This window comes from Mesoplodon densirostris, chromosome 2, assembly GCF_025265405.1.
Source record: "Mesoplodon densirostris isolate mMesDen1 chromosome 2, mMesDen1 primary haplotype, whole genome shotgun sequence".
Classification (NCBI taxonomy): domain Eukaryota; kingdom Metazoa; phylum Chordata; class Mammalia; order Artiodactyla; family Ziphiidae; genus Mesoplodon; species Mesoplodon densirostris.
In genome coordinates, this window is record NC_082662.1 from 33,535,162 (window position 1) to 33,547,239 (window position 12,078).

Consider the following 12,078-nt stretch of genomic DNA (forward strand, 5'->3'; position numbering starts at 1 on the left):
AGATCTCACTCAGGTAGAACTCACTCTGGGGGACCTCGGGCAGGTCACTTTTAGCCTTGGACCTCAGTTCCTCGTGCTTGTCAAGTGGGTCTCCGGCTTTAACCCCGGGGTTGCGCGGAGACGCGCAGCCGGATGCGGATGCGGGTTCCAGGCTGGAGAACGTGGCTTGGTGGCACAAGCTGCAGAGGGGTTTGGGCCGGCGGGAGGACCGACGGGCTCCAGGATTGGCTGGCGGCGGTGTAGCAGAGCTCCAGGATTGGCCAGTTAGAGAGGGCAGGGCCCAACCTTTTAAGAGGCGCGTGGGGAGTGCAGTGAGCGAGTCAGCGGCGTTCGTAGCGGCGGCGGCGGCTACAACTACAACGCGAGCCCGGGCGGAGCGGAGGCCCGCGGAGCAGAGGAACATCGCGGAGCAGAGGAACAACCCGGCCTCCCGGTCCGGGGCGGCGTGGCCCGCGGCTCATGGCCAAAGGAGAGGGCGCCGAGAGCGGCTCCGCCGCGGGGCTGCTGCCCACGGGCATCCTCCAAGCCGGTGAACGCCCGGTCCAGGTGAAGGTGAGGGCCGGGCACCCCGGGTGGAGGGTCAAGGGTGGGCGGCAGGCTGAGGTGGGGGCGTCACGGGATAAACCTGGTTCTGGGACACCTTGGGCTAAGCCGGGAACAGGAGGACCCAGAGGCGGGAGAGGGCCCTGGGGTGCCCTGGAGGCAGGAAGTGATGGAGGTTTGTAGGCGCCGGCCCCCTTTTGCCCACTCCCCACTCTGGGTGTCTTTGGGGAGCGGCCCCACCGGCGGCTCCACATGGTGCCCGGCTCCGCTCTGCCTAGTCGGTTTCCGTTCCTCTGTGACCAGCCGCTTAATTTTGCTGCCCTAGACGCCAGAGAGACCCCAGAAATCTGGGAAACCCACCTTGGTCCCAAATCTCTCATCCCCCTGCTCTCCACCCCCACATGCTACGCCTGCTTCTCAACTCCGCTGTGAGGGCCGCTCAAGTTCATTCATAAGAGCAAGGGCTCTGCTCTTAAAGGATCCGCATTCCGCAGGCGTTTGTGTGAGTGTAGGTGTCGGCCCGCGCGCGGCGCTTTGCGCGTCTTGACCTTCGGCCCCATTCCCAGCTCTCTAGACATAATGAAGGACCCAATGACATCAGGCGGCCCCAGGGAGGGATCCCAGGCAAAAGATATCCGCCTAGGAGGTGACTGCCTTTTCGTTTTAATTTTATTAACCGATCCTTGGAAGAAGCCTGGGTAAGCAATTATGCTGCTCCCATGTATGAGTAACCTACTTTCCCTGGGCAACCTTAACCTCCCTAGTGCCCCACCCAGAGAGGGTCCAGCCCTGCACCTAGAGGCCTTTCCTCCCCTCTCCAAGATCCCCTGGGAACTGGGGGAGGGGGACAGGGAGAGAGGGAGGGTAGGACAGTTCCTGGGTTTGCCTGAAGGTCTGGCTGCCTCCAGGGGTCAGGGAGGCTCTGGGACAGATGGAAGGAACAGCTGGGCCTAGAGCCAGCTGGGCTGGGCCCTTAGGGATCTCTAGAGCCCTTACCCAGTAGGCAGGTTCACTAGCCTCTGAACCAGGGCAGAAGCCAGGGCTGGGCTTAGGCAGCTCTTGGCGGCAAGAGGATTTTCAGGTTGTGGCAGCTGGTGCCAGGTGGGGACAGGTCCATTGCTGGAACGTGCTCCCCCTCCAACTTGGAAAGAAACAGAACTGAGGCCTTGGGGGGAGTCACTAAGTGAAGACGAGCTGATAAGGATCTGGGTTTGGGGTGGGGTGGCTTAGGGGCTACTTCCTCAGTATGGATTCCCCTTTTCCAGATTTTTAAGAACAGAGAATACCTTTCATTTCTTGTGGGAAGTGAGCTCTCCCTGGGTGGGAATAGGGCAAGGCAGACTTGTTCCTCCTGGCAGAGTTCCAGAGTTTCCTGTCTCTGGAAACTTCTAGGATGAAGGCCAGGATCGTGGATCTCTTTTCATTCTTTCCTCTTCTTCCCAGAAGGAGTCGAAGAAGAAAAACCAGTTGTCCATTTGCAACAAACTTTGCTATGCAGTTGGGGGGGCCCCCTACCAGGTGACGGGTTGTGCCCTGGGGTTCTTCCTGCAGATCTACCTGTTGGATGTAGCTCAGGTGAGTGAGCTGAGCCCGCTAGGGCTCCTCCATCACCCCAAGGTGGGAGAGACTACGGACTCCAGGGTAGGGTCAGTTTCCCCATCTGTGAAATGGGACTGGGAATCCCTACTCTCCTGCCTCTCAGAGTCACAGCGGATGAGAAATAAGAAGGCTGTGGAGAGTATCAGAAGGGGAGTCTCTGCCCCAGGAGTCTTAGCTGGCAAGGTCAGCTCCTTCCTCCTTGCCTGGCAAGAGCAACAGAGCCTGGAGGGGTAGGTGGTGGTGTGATAGAATGGAGCCTGCTGTGACATTCTTAGAAGAGACTGGCACACAATGCCCCCAGCTGGACAGCAGTAGCTGGCTTGGCTCAGGGGTTGGTGACTTTGCAAGCAAGGCATCTTGTATTCACTTAATAGATGGGGAACCCTAAGCCCCAGAAAGGACAAATGACTTCATTTCAGCAGCTAGTTTTTGAGCAACTCCCACGGACCAGGCCCTAAATGGGGTGCAAATACAGGGAACCTGCTGTCAAAATGTAAAAAGTTAGAAAAGTCAGACTGGGGAAACTGCAGTGTGGGAGAGGCCTCTCCAGCTTCCTGGAGTGATAGTAATAGTAGAGCCTTGATGGATGAGGAAGAGTCCAGAGAAACTGTCTATTTAGGCCCTAGAAGCTTTGGGGGGAGGGGGATAGCTTGAATGGGTAGTGATAGTAACAGTCTATTTTTTCTATTGATTCCTTTTTCCACATCCAAGATAGAGCTTGACCCTGTAAGATAGGGATCATAACCCCATTATACAGATGGGGAAATTGAGGGCCACTGCGGTGACCCAGCAAATGCTATTTCTGATATCAGGTGGTTGGGGCTTGTGAGAGGGAGGCAAGGAACTGAATTCTGGATTCATTCTAATTGATGGGAGTGTTTTCAAGGGCAGTGGAGGGGAGGACATAGGGGGAAATATCTGGGAAAGTTACCAAGGAGACACACAGTGCTACTTCTATTGGGAAACTTGTTGTCATTATTAACAAGGCAAGTGATGATGCTTAAGGCCTGGGTGGGAGCAGTACAGGGTCCTAATGGCCAGGCTGAAGTGGGGAGGGAGCCCTGCTTTTGCCCATCGGTGAGGGTGGATGTTGCCCATCAGTTGAAGGATGAGGAAGTCATCTTTTGCCTGTTCCCCATCCCAGGTGGATCCTTTCTCTGCTTCCATCATCCTGTTTGTGGGCCGAGCTTGGGATGCCATCACAGACCCCCTGGTGGGCTTCTGCATTAGCAAATCCCCCTGGACCCGCCTGGGCCGCCTCATGCCCTGGTGAGTAGAAAATGCTCCTTCTGAGGTGGTAGAAAGCGGGGCTTCTGACATGTCTGCTACCCCATGGTCCTTCCACATGGTTTGTCACAGGCTGGGGGGTGAGGAGAAGGAATGATGCAAAAACCCCAGCAAGGCCTCAGCTGCCCCAGGCATGGGCACTGGAACTCCTGCCAGTTCATACCCAGGCTGGTCGAATTGCTAGACTGAGCAGCTTCCCCTGGCCCAGGCCCCATTCCTCCCCAAGGTCCTTTTCCCTTCCATGAAGCTGGAATTCTAACTTCTCCCGCTCCATCACTTCCCATAATCATTGAAAGGTTACACTCTGCAGCCAGCCTGCCTCAGTTTGAATACCAGCTTCACCACTTAGAGCTGTACGACCTTGGGCAAGACGTTTAACATCTCAGCCTCAAGTTTCTTCATCTGCAAAGTGGGGATAATGATTATGCCTGTCTCACAGGGTTGTGGTGAGAATTAAAATTTTTAATACGTAACGTGCTTAGAACCATTTCTGGCACTTATTAAGTAACGTATAATTTGGCACCCCTGCAGAGTGGCTCCTGGTGGAGGGGTAAGCGTGGAAGGTAAAACCCAGAAGGGACAGCATAATCTCTGGCTCCTTGGACCGTGAGAACTACCTTTTCCTTTGACACAGAGCCTACACGCCTCAGCCTCAGGCTTTGAGGCAAGGCTGGGGGTGGTGGTGCTACAGATCAGATGGCAAAGGCAGGCGCAAGGGACAGGCTGACAGGCCAGGGCTCTGGTTCTCTCCAGGACATCCTGCTTGGTGGTTGGGGGGCAGGGGCGGGACATGCCCCTTTCATCTCTAGCCCATCCAGGCTCGAGTGGACGCCTTCCTGCCCCAGGGGCGCCCATACCTGGTCTCCGGCCTTCAAGGCCTTCAAAGCTCTTCCCACAGTCCCTGCCCCCCAGCACAGCTTCCTTTCCCACGAGGTCCCCCTCCCACTGAAATCCCGCCAGCCCCTGGCAAAGGCCCAGCTTGGGGCCTTTGATCCAAGCTTCAGGGCCAGTGGGCAGGAGAGTCTGTCTTACCTGCACAGGCTGCTGGGGCTCCCGGTGAGCCAGCCCCTGAGACTGGGCCTTGTACCCGCCTCCCTGGCAGCCGCTCAGGGGCGGGGCTGTGCTGCCCCATCTCCTCATGAGACACAGCCAATGGCAGGCAGCTGCCCCGGCCAGCCTGAAGCAGCAGCAGCAGCAGCAGCAATAGCAGCAGCCCGGCTTACTCCCAGTCACATTTGGTTCCACAGCCCCGGCTGCTTGGATGGAGTGTTTGGTGAAGGCTGCCAGAGGAGCCCTGGTTCCCTGAGGATTTGGGAGGGGTGGGGTAGAGCAAGGGGGTGGAGAGCAGAGGAAACCCTCCCCTTGGGAGGTGAGATCTGAGGACGTCTCGCCCACGCAGGCACGTGCGACAACCAGCTTGATGAAGTAGCTGAGGGCCCTTCAGGCTGGTTTGTGATTCAGCACGTGGCCTCAGCTGTCGGGGTGGGAACTCCTGGCGATAGCTCTGAGAGGTACCCCCACCCCTGTCTGAGCACATGCTGAGCGCTGCTGTGTAATGTACATGACCCTCCTCTTCATCCACCCCCGTCAGGACCTGGGACCTGGCACCCCTTCTCCTTTCAGTGTAGAAAGAGGCTGGGCCTTCTAGGGCTCCTGAGCCCTGGGGCCCCCTCTCCTCCCAGGCCTCAGAGCAGCCCCTGCCCTCAGCCAGCATTTAAATCCTCCGTTTCAGACGAGGAAGACTCTGAAAACACTTTCCTGGAGTTCCTGGCCACCCATTGAGAGGCAGAGTGTCAGCAGGGTCACATGGGAGATGCAGCAGGGATGGATCTGAGGTCTGATTCCCAGCCCAGTGCTCTCGGCAGCTCCCTGAAGTTTCCCGCTGAGCTTTCCTGGTGGGATAATCACAGCCAACACTTGCTGTGTCCCAAGAACTGTTCTACATTTTAATATCAACTGAAGTCTCAAAACTACTTCAACCCTGTGAAATAGAGCCGAAGTCCTTACAGTGGCCTATTGGGTCCTACATGACCTGGCATCCCATTTCCTGTCCAACCTCATTTCCTAATTCCATCTCCCATGTTCACGCCACTCTCTCTGGCCCCGTGGCCTCCTTCCTACTCCCCAGGCCTGCTGGGGCACATTTCCCACCTGAGCACTGTTGCCCCGCGAGCTCTGCCAGGCCAACTCCCTCCTCTCATTCGAGGCGTGGCACAGAGGTCACCTTCTCAGTGAGGGCTACCTTGGCCACCTGGTTGTGAATTGTACCCACATACTCCTAATCCCCTTTAGCCTGCTTTCCTTCTTTTTTCTACAGCACTTAATCACCGTCTACTATGTTATGTAGCTTTTCTGGTGTGTGGTAGAATACACTATTTAAAAATTTTTTAATTTACCATTTTAGCCATTTTCAAGTGTACAATTCAGTGGCATTAAGTATAGTCACATTGTTGTGCGACCACCTCCAGAACTTGTTCCAAGCTGAAACTCTGTACCCGTTAAACACTAACAAACATCCCATTCCTTGCTCCCCTCCAGCCCCTGGCAACCAACTACTTTCTGTCTGTGAATTTGACACATCTAAGTGGGATCATGCCAGATTTGTCTTTCTGTGTCAGGCTTATTTCACTTAGCATAAGGTCTTCAAGTTTTATGTTGTAGCAAGTATCAGAATTTCATTCCTTTTTAAGGCTGGATAGTATATATCTTATGTTTATTTTTTGTTTGCCAACTAGAATGTAAATTCCACAAGGGCAATGACTTGTCTGTTTTGCTTACTGATACGTCCCAAGTCATTAGAATAGTGCTCAGCACAGAGTTGGCACTTGAATATTTCTTGAGTAAGTGTTGAAGGTAAGGTAGGTGCTATTACTATTATCATCTTACAGATGTGAAAATGAACCTCAAAAGTTAAATAACTTGCCCAAGACCAAGTTATTTATAGTTACTGGTAGAGCCAGAACTGGATCCTGGAAGTGTGGCTCCAAAGGCCTTTTCACCATGGTTCTCTGCTGCCTTTCTATACTGGTGCCGTGAAGTTGGACCATCCTGAGATCTAACTAGGGTGGTGTGGGACTCACATGGGGGGAGGCACTGGGCCCAGTCCTCCCCTCTGGCTGCTCCAGAAGGAACACCTTCACCTGGAGTTGGCCTCCCCGACTCCTGTGTATGCACACATGGGTGGGATCCCACTGGGACTTCTCCTCCCCTGCTGCCTCCCTGCCCCACCCTCTGAGGTCTTGGCCTGCATTCTCAGCCCCTCAGCCCATAGAAAGCCCCTGTCTTTGGAGCCTTCACACCTGGGGAGAGGCAGGCAAGACCCAGGAGGGTCTGACCTCATACCCCGTGCTCAGGATTGTAGGCTGGGGGCCCTGCCTCAGTGTGCCCTTCTGGGCTGGCCCATCAGTCCCTTCCCAGAGACCCTGGGGCGGGTGCATCCAGGGGGAGGAATTTCCTTCCTGCCGGGCAGCCTGTGAGGCTGCAGAGCAGTCCAGCCTGGGCCCTGATCCTGCCTCCACTCAAACCCTCCCCTTCCTCAGGATCATCTTCTCCACGCCCCTGGCCATCATCGCCTACTTCCTCATCTGGTTTGTGCCTGACTTCCAACAGGGCCAGACCCTGTGGTACTTGCTTTTCTACTGCCTCTTCGAGACGCTGGTCACGGTGAGTATGGGCAGGGGTGCGGGAAGTCCCTGGGGCCTCCGGGGTTGGTGCCCGAAGCCACATCTGTCTGTCCATCGTCTGACTGTCCGAGGGCCTCTCTTCCATGCCAGTGTTTCCACGTTCCCTACTCAGCTCTCACCATGTTCATCAGCACAGAGCAGAGTGAGCGGGATTCTGCCACTGCGTATCGTAAGTCTCCCCAGCCCACTGATCCCACCCACCAGGGACCCAGGGTCCCCCACTCCCTGACCCTCCTACCATGTTTCTTCCCTTGTGGGCCCAGCTCCCTGCTCTTGGGAGTGGGTGTGAAACCATCTTAAAAAGAACTTATTGCTCTGGTGAGACCAGGGAGGTGGAAGGACCAGGGAGAGGTCACATAGCGAGGCCGTGAGTTTAGGCCAAGGTGCCATCTACCCCAGTATCCAGTAACCATCCTATCTGGAGCTGCTACTATCAACCTGTGGCTAGAGCTGGGCTTATATCCATCTGACCTTCCTCCCTGGGGGCCCACAAGCCGTGCGGCCCCTCAAAAGGACTTGCTTTTTCCTGCTCAGGGATGACCGTGGAGGTATTAGGTACAGTGCTGGGCACAGCAATCCAGGGGCAGATTGTGGGCCAAGCGCATACGCCTTGTGTCCAGGACGCCAATGCTTCTACAGTAGCCTTGGAAGGTGTCAATCGCACGCAGAGCGCCACCTCGCTCAGAGAAACGGTAAGGCCCTGGCAGGGCAGGGGTGGGGGAGATGAGGAATGATGGGGTGATTTTGCCGTTATCGTCAAAATATTAATAATGACTAGTGTTTGTATAGGTATATGTTGTATGTTGTACATGTTGGGCATCTGTTATACAAAGTGTTAACATGCCCACTTTGCAGATAAGGAAACTGAAGCACAGGGAGGCTAAATAATTTGTCCAGGGTAATCGAGCTAGTGAGTTGCAGAAGCTAGATTTGGGGAGATTTGAACTGTGGGCTCTCAGACTCCACAGCCTGGCCTTCTTAACCTTTTGTTCATCTGGACTTGGCCTTGGGAAGCAGCAGCAGGCCCAGGCTGATTTTCCCATTTCACGGATAGAGACAGTGAGGCCCCCAGAGAAGGGACTGATCCAAGGTCATTGAGTAGAGCTGCTGGGAGCTGGGATGAAATCAGACTGACTGTTTCTGTATGTCACCTTTACCCTCTTTACAGCAAAACGCATACCTGCTGGCGGCAGGGGTCATTGCCTCCATCTATGTCATCTGCGCTGTCATCCTGACCCTGGGCGTGCGGGAGCAGAGAGGTGAGGGGTCCTGGGGAGGGGCGCAGGCCCCAGTGTGGGGTGGTTTTGTCCCTTTGCCTGGGCCTCAGGCTTGGGGAGGGGCCTCTGCTCCTGCCTCACTGTCCCCTCTGGCCCCCAGAACCCTACGAGACTCAGCAGGCCAAGCCGATGCCCTTCTTTCGGGGCCTCCGGCTAGTCATGAGCCATGGCCCGTATATCAAGCTTATTGCCGGCTTCCTCTTCACCTCCTTGGCTTTCATGGTGAGTCGGGCCCTGATATGCTCAGCCTGGGCAGGAGGGGGTATGTGGAACAAGGGGCGGGGTAGGCCTCGGACTCAGGATGGGACAAAGCCCGAGGGACAGGTGGAATGGAGGCGGAGTGAGCAGGGGTCCCTGGAGCATGGGGAATGTCATGGAGGCTCAGCCCCGACTACATCACCTGTTTCCTTACCTTTCCTTCCCACCACGCTCTCCTGTCCCTCAGCTGGTGGAGGGGAACTTCGCTCTGTTTTGCACCTACACCTTGGGTTTTCGCAACGAATTCCAGAATCTGCTCCTGGCCATCATGGTGCGTGTGGGGCCCCGAGGGTGGCCGAAGTGGCTTAGGCTGCGAGATGGTTCTTTGGATAGCCAGAGGACGTTTCCCAGACTGGCCCAAGGTCATGAGGGATGAGGGAGGCTTCTCAGAACATTTGGATCTGATCTACCACTGCTTAGGTAGGACAATGAAAGAAAGAGTTTGGGTACATATATCAAATCTTTATGTTGTACACCTTGAACTAGTACAATGTTATATGTCGATTATATCTCAATTACACTGGGGGGAAAAAAAAGAAAGGGTTTGGGGTTAGATGTTCAAGTAGAGAGCATAGCAAAAGCAAAGGTGTGGAAGCCAGAACTTCCGGAGCTCTGTGCTCAGAGAAGGCAGGAGATGAGATTGGGACTCGCTCTCAGCTCCCCTGAAGAGCCATCGGGTGCCTGTCCTCAACTGTCCAGATGATGTCATCTGTCTCTTGAGCAGGGCTGGGAGCACCTTTAGAGTCCCGGGAAGAGCAGGGGGGATTCCATGGCTCTAACCCACTTCCCTCTCCTCCCCCTTTGCCCATCCACAGTTCTCGGCCACAGTCACCATCCCCGTCTGGCAGTGGTTCCTAACCCGGTTTGGCAAGAAGATGGCTGTGTACATCGGGATCTCAGTGAGTGGGGCTGAAGGACAGGGCCTGGGCTGACTTGGGGGCTACTGATGGGAGCCTCCCAGCTGACTCATATTCCTGTGCCCGCTCCCCTAGTCAGCAGTGCCATTTCTCATCTTGGTGGCCCTCATGGAGAGTAACCTGATTGTCACATACGTGGTAGCTGTGGCAGCTGGCATCAGTGTGGCAGCTGCCTTCTTACTACCCTGGTAAGTATATATAGGCCCAGCTGGGTATGTTTCCCACCCTCCCACCCCCACCCCCTGTTCTGAAGCTCCTTAGGGAGAATCCTGTGGGGCTTCTCTCCCTGCAGGCCATTCTGTGGGTCCAGGTTGGGGGTGGGGCAGGTCTTCCCAGTACAGTTGTACAGGTTGTGAACTGCGCAACCACATCTAGTCAGGGTGGGAAATGGGGGCTCAGCTCTAGCCTGCACTCTATACTTGCCTAGCTGAGCAACTAGATCTGGGGCTATTTCATCTTGGAGGAAGGGGCCTTCTTTTTTTATTCACATGAAGTTGCCCACTCCTCACTGAACTGTGTGTGAGCTGTGGGACTGCAAACTCTCAGAGGACCACTCTTATTGACACGGACCACATGGGCTAGTGGGGGTGTGGGGTCGCTAGGTGGAAGGGTGCTCACGGCTGCCACCACCGTGTATAGGTCCATGCTGCCTGACGTCATTGATGACTTCCACTTGAAGCAGCCCCATATCCACGGGACCGAGCCCATCTTCTTCTCCTTCTACGTCTTCTTCACCAAGTTTGCCTCCGGAGTCTCCCTGGGCATCTCCACCCTCAGTCTGGAGTGAGTGGGGTGGGGGTCTGGGCAGTGCCGGGCAGGGGTAGGTCCCAGGTGCCCCATCCTCACCACTCCCCTAACCACTGGGTCCCACAGCTTTACTGGGTACCAGACCCGTGGCTGCTCCCAGCCAGCACGTGTCAAGCTCACACTGAAGATGCTGGTGACCATGGCTCCCATAGTCCTCATCCTCATAGGCCTGCTGCTCTTTAAGCTGTACCCCATTGACGAGGAGAAGCGGCGGCAGAACAAGAAGGCCCTGCAGGCTCTGAGGTGAGTGGGGAAGGGACAGGGAGGTGGACGAGGGGACATCATCCAGTCTAAGCCCTTGGCTAGTGCCTCCTGGGGCCAAAGCCAGATTTGCCTTCCGCACATCTTCCCTGGACAGCTCCTCCTCTGCCCTTTCCCCCAGCTGATTCATCACCGTGGCAGTTAACATTTCTTGAACACAGGCTGCCTGCCTGTGCTGAGTGGTTTTACATTTATTCATTCAACAAGTACTTAATGGGACGCCTATGTGCCAGGCATTGCTCTAGTGAATGAAACAGATAAATCCCTGCCCTCAAGGAGTTTACATTTTAGAGAATGTACTCATGATCTCCTATGGTCCGTCCAACAACCTTGGGTGTCAGAGATTCCTATGATTCCCACTCTGCAGATGAAGACACTGAGGCTTAACCAGGAAGAGTGACAAGTGATAAGGGGCAGAGCTGGGTTTGAGCCCTGGTGTTCTGACTCCAGAGCCCATACTCTTCACGGCTCTCCTGGTGTGCGGGACCTCAGGTGCGGAGACCAGAGGGCAGGGTGGAGTGAGTTGTGCCAGCTCATCAGCTCGCCCAGGCCAGGGCATGGTACTGGGGCTTCGGGTGCCTTGTGGGCTGCAAGAACAGTGAACAAACCTACCAGCAGTTTCTGGGCTGAGAGTGGGAGTGAGCAAACTATGTCCTGTGATTTAGACCAGCCTGGCAGTGAGCTAAGACCTCAGAGCCAAGATCCTGCGGGGAACAAGCAGGTGGGTAAGGGTGCTTCCTCCAGCCCGTCTCCTTTGGCTTTTGCAGGGAAGAGGCCAGCAGCTCGGGCTGCTCTGACACAGACTCTACAGAACTAGCCAGAATCCTCTAGGGCCTGCTGGGTGGCCCGAAGCCACCATGCACAGGGCCTGGGTCACCAGGCCAGATGAAGAATCTGGGCCTGCTAGGCTGCTCACTGAACAGCTGGTCTCCAGATGCCAGGAAGGGAGCCAAAGACTCAAGAGTGAGCAACTCAGGACGCCTCCTGTGCCCATCGTGAGGCGGGCTGTTCATACAGCCACCAGCCTCCCTCTGCCCACCCCAGGGGCCAAGCCCAGGGGCTGCTACTGTGAATATGCCACAAGGACTGATCGGGCCTAGCCCGGGACACTAATGTAGAAACGTTTTATACAGAGACTAATTAATAACTTAATGACCATGTACATAGCAGTGTGTTTGTATGTATATGTCTGTGAGCTATTAATGTTATTAATTTTCATAAAAGCTGGGAAACGGAGCTGCCTGTTTTCTGTCTTTGTCCTGACACTGAACCATTCTGTGCCAAGGTGCAGAGAGTGAGAGGGAGCGCTCAGCCGCAGGTGCCCCGGGGGGCGAGAATGTGTGTGGAGGTGTGATAACAGCATCAGCTAACATTTACTAAACACCTGTCTGTACCAGGCCCAGGTGTGGAAGCTTTCCTCTCACTTTGCTGATGTTCTCACTTAAT

At 55.3% G+C, this 12,078-nt stretch overlaps 1 protein-coding gene across 5 annotated transcripts; it reads left to right on the plus strand.

Annotated features, from left to right (window-relative positions):
* The first annotated feature begins 315 nt into the window (after nt 1-315).
* Nucleotides 316-11,856, plus strand: MFSD2A (MFSD2 lysolipid transporter A, lysophospholipid). 5 transcript variants are annotated; one of them, XR_009530441.1, is made up of 14 exons: nt 316-552; nt 1,987-2,118; nt 3,287-3,411; nt 6,969-7,092; nt 7,203-7,281; nt 7,647-7,804; nt 8,281-8,371; nt 8,490-8,611; nt 8,835-8,918; nt 9,463-9,546; nt 9,640-9,752; nt 10,204-10,347; nt 10,539-10,614; nt 11,400-11,856. XR_009530441.1 is itself a non-coding variant. In XM_060082515.1 (14 exons), the coding sequence occupies exons 1-14, from the start codon at nt 460-462 to the stop codon at nt 11,461-11,463; spliced, it is 1,590 nt and encodes a 529-aa protein (XP_059938498.1). In that variant the 5' UTR covers nt 316-459; the 3' UTR covers nt 11,464-11,856. The 5 variants fall into 5 exon arrangements, 4 of the variants coding, with proteins under 4 accessions (XP_059938498.1, XP_059938505.1, XP_059938513.1 ...); XM_060082515.1 differs by having other exon boundaries at nt 10,438-10,614; XM_060082522.1 differs by having other exon boundaries at nt 1,990-2,118; nt 10,438-10,614.
* The last annotated feature ends 222 nt before the right edge of the window (nt 11,857-12,078 follow it).